Source organism: Lathyrus oleraceus, chromosome 2, assembly GCF_024323335.1.
Source record: "Lathyrus oleraceus cultivar Zhongwan6 chromosome 2, CAAS_Psat_ZW6_1.0, whole genome shotgun sequence".
Lineage (NCBI taxonomy): Eukaryota > Viridiplantae > Streptophyta > Magnoliopsida > Fabales > Fabaceae > Lathyrus > Lathyrus oleraceus.
Genome location: NC_066580.1, coordinates 293,279,093 through 293,285,803, shown reverse-complemented (window position 1 = coordinate 293,285,803; position 6,711 = coordinate 293,279,093). Strand labels below are relative to the sequence as shown.

Genomic DNA, 6,711 nt, shown 5'->3' with positions numbered 1-6,711 from the left:
TTAGGGGATTGATGGAATGTACATTCCATCTCCCAAAATGAATGGATGATATTAATTTGGTAAAAGTCCTCCTTTTACCAATTTGTGTTTTGGTCCATTCCCCTCCCATTTCATCTTACTCCCTTTCTTCATTCATTAATTCCATTTGGCCTATGACATCTCAAAGTCCTAATGCTAGTTGATTGAAAAATTGACATGAGTTTGGATGAGATTAGGTCACACCTCACTACAACAAACAAGACCTTAGACAGCGCTTTTTTTAGCCTTAGACAGCGCTTTAAAGCGCTGTCTAAACCTCCGATGCTAAAGGTTTAGACAGCGCTTTTTTAAATCTTAAAAGTGCTGTCTAAGCCCCCCCCCCTTAGACAGCGCTTTGGCCAAAAGCGCTTTATAAGACCCTCTTATTTTAAATTTTTTAGGTATACCTTAGACAGCGCTTTTGAAAAGCGCTGTCTAAGCCCCACCCCCTTAGACAGCGCTTTGGCCAAAAGCGCTTTCTAAGACCCTCCTATTTTAATTTTTTTAGGTATACCTTAGACAGCGCTTTTCAAAAAGCGCTGTCTAAGCCCCCCCTTAGATTAAAATTTATCCTATGTAAGCTTTTCTAAAAAGCGCTTTCTAAAAAATATGTGCATCATTCACAACAGAATAGGAACCTTAGCAGAAGGTAATGCTCCATATAGCAGAAGGTAATTGATTATTTCTGAAGCTGCAGCTTTACATTACAAAATGAAGCCATTAGCTACCACCCAGCTTTTCAACTCTCCTTGTTGAAGAAAGCTTTAAGCCCAAATTAGCAGGCCAAACCTCTGAAAAAAATGCTATAAAATAAAACAAAAGTTGAAGGTGCAACTTGTAAGTTGGTTGACTTAAAGAAAATTCTGCAGGTGAATTGAAGGTCTTGATCAAGTGGTTTCATTCACCGAATTAGGAGAATAGTTGGGAACCTGCAGCCAGCATTGTTGGCTAGTTGTTTTGTTACTCTAACTGTTTTATTTAATTCATAAGTTGAGATCCTCTGCTCTCCTTCTATTTCTCATCACATTTACCATCCTAATTGGACGTTGCTCCTTTTCAAAGAATAATTATAAATTTATAACTGATTTGAAGAGAGCATCTTTAACTACATACTACACAAACATTGCCAAAAAAATATAGCTCACCCTAAAACAAGAGCAGCCATGCTATCAATGATGAGCAATTTCACTTGTTGCTGGAGGAGTGATACTTTGATCCGGTGCAAACTGGTAATGTTAAAAGATCATGTCATACAGTTATAGTACATAAACTTAGAATAAAAAGGAAGAATAAAATAGGAGTTGTGATAGATTCTATTTCTATCTCCATAATCGGCAACATGCTACATGCAGGAAGTAATAAGTATGACACCAAAAATTAGCAGATCAGTTTAGAGTGTTGTGAATCAGAAACAGACTTCAACACTAAAAGAAACACAATTGGCATATCCAATCTAAGGTTTTTTTAAAAATGTGGCCGCAATTTAGACCACGGCGTCAAGATTTTGTAGGTCTCTGCAGTGACAATTGAGGTTACATCAGCCGCACAGTTTAAAACTTAGTAGATCAGTTTAGAGTGTCATGAATCAAAAACAGACTTCAACACTAAAAGAAGCACAATTGGCGTATCCAATCTAAGGTTTTCAAAAAAATGTGGCCGCAATTTAGATCATGACGTCAAGATTTTGTAGGTCTCTGCAGCGACAATTGAGGCTACATCAGCCACATAATTTAAAACTTTGGTCAAGTTCACTTCTAAACTAGTGATCAACTTTGCTCGCAGAATTCCTGGCCACTGATAGGTGTGATGTATCATTAACCTGTTTCAACTGAGGAGGAGAACAAAACAAATATTGGAACAAAATAAAGATATTGACTAATCCTATGCAGTAAGAATTGCCTGAGACTTATAAGCTATAAGGACTAATTTGGCATATCTTTAGTCGACGGTGGGATATCAACATACGGGTCACACCCAAGGCCGGGTAGCTAGAGCATGAGTGGATCTCAATATGTCATTTCACACCTAGGAGTAGAGATCAAGAGTGTAGACAAAATATAAGTGGTCCAATAGCATATCCAAGATACGCTCTAATACCATTTTAAAATTTATACTAGGCATAACGCAATCCCAAAAGCAAGTTCAACGCCTAAGGATTGCCCAAACTTCGTGAAGACTAATTCGGTTTTATTTATAGTTGGTGAGGAACCTCAACTTTTCCATTTTATAAAGGAAAAATATGACAGTACAACCTTTGAATGAGATTTAGGATACATGAAAGAAACTATCTCAACACACAACATCATGTCATATGAAGATTCTCACCTCTCAGCAAATTCAGAAAGTGATGTAGGACGTAAGATCAGGATTCTACCGGCCATCTGTGACATGTTAAGTAAAAACAATCACGTTGTGTTCCTACCTCCGAGATATAATCAAATTCAGATTACAGAAAATCTATACAAAAAGGACATGAGAAAAGAAAAGAAGAGTCAATCTACACACCTCCTGTGCCATTCCCTTCTTGTGAAATATTTCAGGAAAACTCTTTGTTCCAATCTCTATCAATCTAGGCAAAGAAAAAGCACATTCACTTGCGAAAGATTCTACATTTTTTTTAAAACAATCAAATAATTTGACAGTAAATAGTATCATTATTATAGAAAGCACTTCAAGGCAACAATACAATGCCTGCACGCTTCAACTACCTTTTTGAACTAAATTTAGATTCAACGTCAATATATATCACTCGGCCATCTAAGCCTCCAAAATTTGCCGGTAACGAAGCCAACAATGAGAGCTTCAAGCAAAACTGCAATATAAAATCCACCCATCCTAATAAATGGTTAATGAAAACATTCTCAAACATTACTGAAATCTATATCTGATAAAAAAAATTAAGTGTTAAATGTCATAAAACATAAAACCAATATTCACCTGTGTTTTGCCAATTCCTGGTGGACCAACCAATTCTGTCAAAACACCAAACGGTATACCGCCGCATAAAGCTTCATCCAACCCTTTCAAACGAGTGGGAAGATGACCAGCCAAGCTTTCGTTTCGTACTCGCTGCTCCATCAGAAGTAACGCCTATCAATTATATCACAACATTCAATAATTCCTATTAACAAAATTGAAAAGAAAAGAAAAAACCCTAGATGAAAAAAAGAAGAACATGTGTGCCTATTACATACAGTTTGGCAAGGTGGACACACAACTTCGCTAATATGCGCCATTGCAGATGCTACTTCTGCCATCCCAACATCCAACAACTCCATCAATTCAAATTCAGTGAGAGATAATGCATCCTGCGATTTTCAAAATAAATAACAAAAAATTGAATTAACAATACATAATTCGCGACTATAGTGAGAAGCGAAAACCGCGACTATTTAGGTCATGGGAATTACGATCTGAATGCTAATAGAAAGGGATGATTCGAATATGAGCATGAATTACAAAAATGAAAAGCGAATAGAAAGGGAAAAGGGAATTAGCGACAGTTGGTATTACCTTGGCGGTGATGATGTTGCGAGCGGTGAAAAAAATACAATAAAAAATTAAACCCTAGCAAGAAAGCAGTCAAGAGAGATGAGAAAAGGGTACAACAGAGGAGCCAAGAGTAAGTTACCGGTGCGAGCTTCGATAACCCCCGTTCATGAGTGACCGTCATGTTCTTTGTTAACCTTCGTTCTCGAGTGACCAGTGTGAAAAAGCTTACATAGGATATACAATCGGTAAGGACAAAGCTTACATGAGTGACCGTCATGTTCTCGTTCGCTGTTAGGGATCGCTGGAGGGGTTTAATCGTAGGAGGGAAAACAAAAAGAACTGAGAACGAAAATAGAAGTCTGAAATTTAATTTTAATTAGATCTTAGACAGCGCTTTTGTGGAAAGCGCTTTCTAAGATAAGCCTTAGACAGCGCTTTCCAAAAGCGCTTTCTAAACCCCCACCTTAGACAGCGCTTTTGGTTTTAATTTTTTTTTTAATTGAAAGACTTTAAACAGCGCTTTCTCAAAAGCGCTGACTAAGGTCTATATTTAAAAGCGCTTTCTAAAAGCGCTGTCTAAGGGGGGGTCTTAGACAGCGCTTTCTAAAAGCGCTGTCTAAGACCCCCCCTTAGACAGCGCTTTCATTATTTTTTTAGAACATTTTCCGTGTTTTATTTTTATTTTAACCTTAGACAGCGCTTTCTTTTAAAAGCGCTGTCTAAGATGCGCTGTTAAAAAACATTTTTGGCATAGTGCCTTTTGCATATTCTTTTGTGTGTGGTATGTTTCATGAGCATAGTCTATTATACCATGTCTCTAACATGCATTAACACCAAAATTCTATTGCCCGACCTCAAATAGTTTTGACTTCTACATAAGTCCAATTACGATTGCTTAACATAGCGCTAAATTTGTGACATAAAAGGCATAAGCATTCTAGTTAGTGAGATTGTAAGTCTCCCCTCTTTCATGGTATTGTGTGGAAACTTAGCCCTCTTTACTTCCTTTGGAAGATGTTTTGGTTCAAGGATTCATGCTTGTGATAAGTGGGTTGAGTGTTCTCCAAAGAATGTCTTGAAATGAAAAGCAAAAGCAAAACAATACTAACTTCTAACCTATTAACTACTAACTTTTAATTTCAAGCCTTTACTTTAATGCAATTTACTTATAGCATTCTATTTCATTTGACATTGTTCATATCATTCTAATTGTTTATGTTAATGCAATTTTCACTTTGTCCACTTGGACCATATTGTGTGATATATTTTGCTTGTGTATGCTTTGCTTGTTTGTGTGGTCTTTGACCATTAATGTACTTAATAATAACAAAAAATCCTAAAAAACTTTTGAGTGGACTGTTGGCTTGATCTTGGACTAATGGACTTAGAATCTAGGCAACCTTCCTAAGCTAAAGGACTTGGCCAATGCCAATTTGTTGAGAAATCAAGTGCTTGCAATTTGAACTTCATCTGATACATCTTTGAAGACATCTCTAAGTTCATCTGCAACATGATCATTGTGAAGTTGTTATTATAAACCTGTGACTTGTGGAATTCATTTGTTGCATGGGCTATTTTGGAGAAGATCATGGAATAGATAAGCTTGGATGTGGCCATCTTTATTTGATGCCTTGCTCTTCAAGATAATATAATTGTGAATTTGTGTGTTGATTGATTCTAAAAGTCCAAGGGAATTCTGGGTTTCTATTTACATTCTTGTCTATTGGATTGCTATCCATTTGGTCAAATCTTTTCAACTCTAAACTTTTAATTTTGTACATAGGATAGTCTCTTCATCTTCTCCCCATTTCTTTAATTTCAAAATCTCTCCCTCCATTTTTCAAAATCTTCTTTGTGTGAACTACTTTTGTTCTAAACTTTGACCACTTTTGCAAAAAGATAGAAACTTTGGCCTTATGCCATTGCATTTTCAAACTTTTTTTCTTAAATCAAACTTGTAAATAGACTTAACTATACTTGACTTAAACTTTCAAAAAGTCAAAAAGAACTAACTCATTCAAACCATTTTTAGGCCTTTGTGCCTTTCAAACTTAATTTTTGATTAAAAAATAATGCATCCACTTTGGAATTTGTATCACGAACTATGAGGTTTTGATCCCTCATTTTTATGTTGGTACGTAGGCACAAGACCGAAGGTCTTGTCAAACACAAAAATATAATTAATAAATTCTTTTCTCATCCCCCATTCTATTTGTTTGTAAACATCACTTTATACCAAGTACATATGCACACAAAAAGGGCTCCCTAGGAGTACCTAGGACACTTTGGGTGCTAACACCTTCCCTCTGTGTAACCAACCCCCTTACATGTGATCTCTGACTTTTTATTAGTTTTGATTTGAAAACTTCTTACTTTTGGGTTTTGTTCGTACTTTTTCCCTTTTCCCTTGGAAACAATAAAAGCGCGGTGGTGACTCTTGTTATTTGATCTCTAGCTTGTCAATAGCTTGATGGTCATGAATTTCCCGCTATAGGGTACATAAGCAATACATGAAATCCAACAATTAGGTCAAGTATAGGTATACAACATCAATATGACATGACCAAACAAGGAGCAACATCAAGGCATATGACATGGCTCAAGCACAAACAAGATCAGTCACGAACCAAGACATGCTTATAACAAGATAACATCAACACATGAACATCAAAAGGAAACAAGAGACATGGATTCATCATTAATCATTTAAGCATCAAGCATTCCAAGATTAGGCCAGCAAAGTGTACAAACATTAGAAATAAACATGAATACAACATGGACATTATAATTAATAATACAATCAAACAAAGTGCATCAATTAATTAATCAAAGATGTTTAAAAATAAAAGAGTACAAATATTTTTAGATATTTTTTATATGAGAATAATTTACAATAATAAAATAAAAATGTTTCTTTTTTTTCCGGTTTAAATTATAAATGAGAAAAATAAATAATTAAACAAGATAATAAATATATTTTTTATTTTTTAAACATAAAATAAAAATAATAATAATAATAATTAAGCAAGATTAAATAAATAAAAGAAATAAATAAAAACACATAAAAAAATAAGGAAATAAGGAAGAAATAGCAAAAATAATGAAAAAGCGGGTCCAAGGGTGTTGAACCCGGGACCCCAAGGTAACCAAACAAACACTCAACCACATGCGCCAAGCTAACAAAATTTAAAAATAAAAAAA

At 35.2% G+C, this 6,711-nt stretch overlaps 1 protein-coding gene across 4 annotated transcripts; it reads right to left on the bottom strand.

Moving 5' to 3' along the window:
- Nucleotides 1-428: 428 nt before the first annotated feature.
- Nucleotides 429-3,796, bottom strand: LOC127119188 (DNA repair protein RAD51 homolog 2). 4 transcript variants are annotated; one of them, XM_051049373.1, is made up of 8 exons: nt 3,429-3,492; nt 3,213-3,326; nt 2,956-3,108; nt 2,727-2,830; nt 2,524-2,587; nt 2,344-2,399; nt 1,164-1,244; nt 429-1,070 (listed from the first exon to the last, which is right to left on the bottom strand). In XM_051049373.1, the coding sequence occupies exons 1-8, from the start codon at nt 3,468-3,470 to the stop codon at nt 1,046-1,048; spliced, it is 639 nt and encodes a 212-aa protein (XP_050905330.1). In that variant the 5' UTR covers nt 3,471-3,492; the 3' UTR covers nt 429-1,045. The 4 variants fall into 4 exon arrangements, with proteins under 4 accessions (XP_050905330.1, XP_050905329.1, XP_050905332.1 ...); XM_051049372.1 differs by lacking the exon at nt 3,429-3,492 and adding an exon at nt 3,650-3,796 and having other exon boundaries at nt 432-1,070; XM_051049375.1 differs by lacking the exon at nt 3,429-3,492 and adding an exon at nt 3,532-3,555 and having other exon boundaries at nt 432-1,070.
- Between the last annotated feature and the right edge of the window lie 2,915 nt (nt 3,797-6,711).

Excerpts from the sequence above, each read along its gene's own strand:
- LOC127119188 (XM_051049372.1), bottom strand. The coding sequence starts at position 3,787 with ATGACGGTCACTCATGTAAGCTTTGTCCTTACCGATTGTATATCCTAT. Across the intron at positions 3,327-3,649 it reads GGTTATCGAAGCTCGCACCG|GATGCATTATCTCTCACTGA; the intron begins GTAACTTACTCT and ends TGAAAATCGCAG. Across the intron at positions 1,071-1,163 it reads ATGGCTGCTCTTGTTTTAGG|GAGCAACGTCCAATTAGGAT; the intron begins GTGAGCTATATT and ends TTCTTTGAAAAG.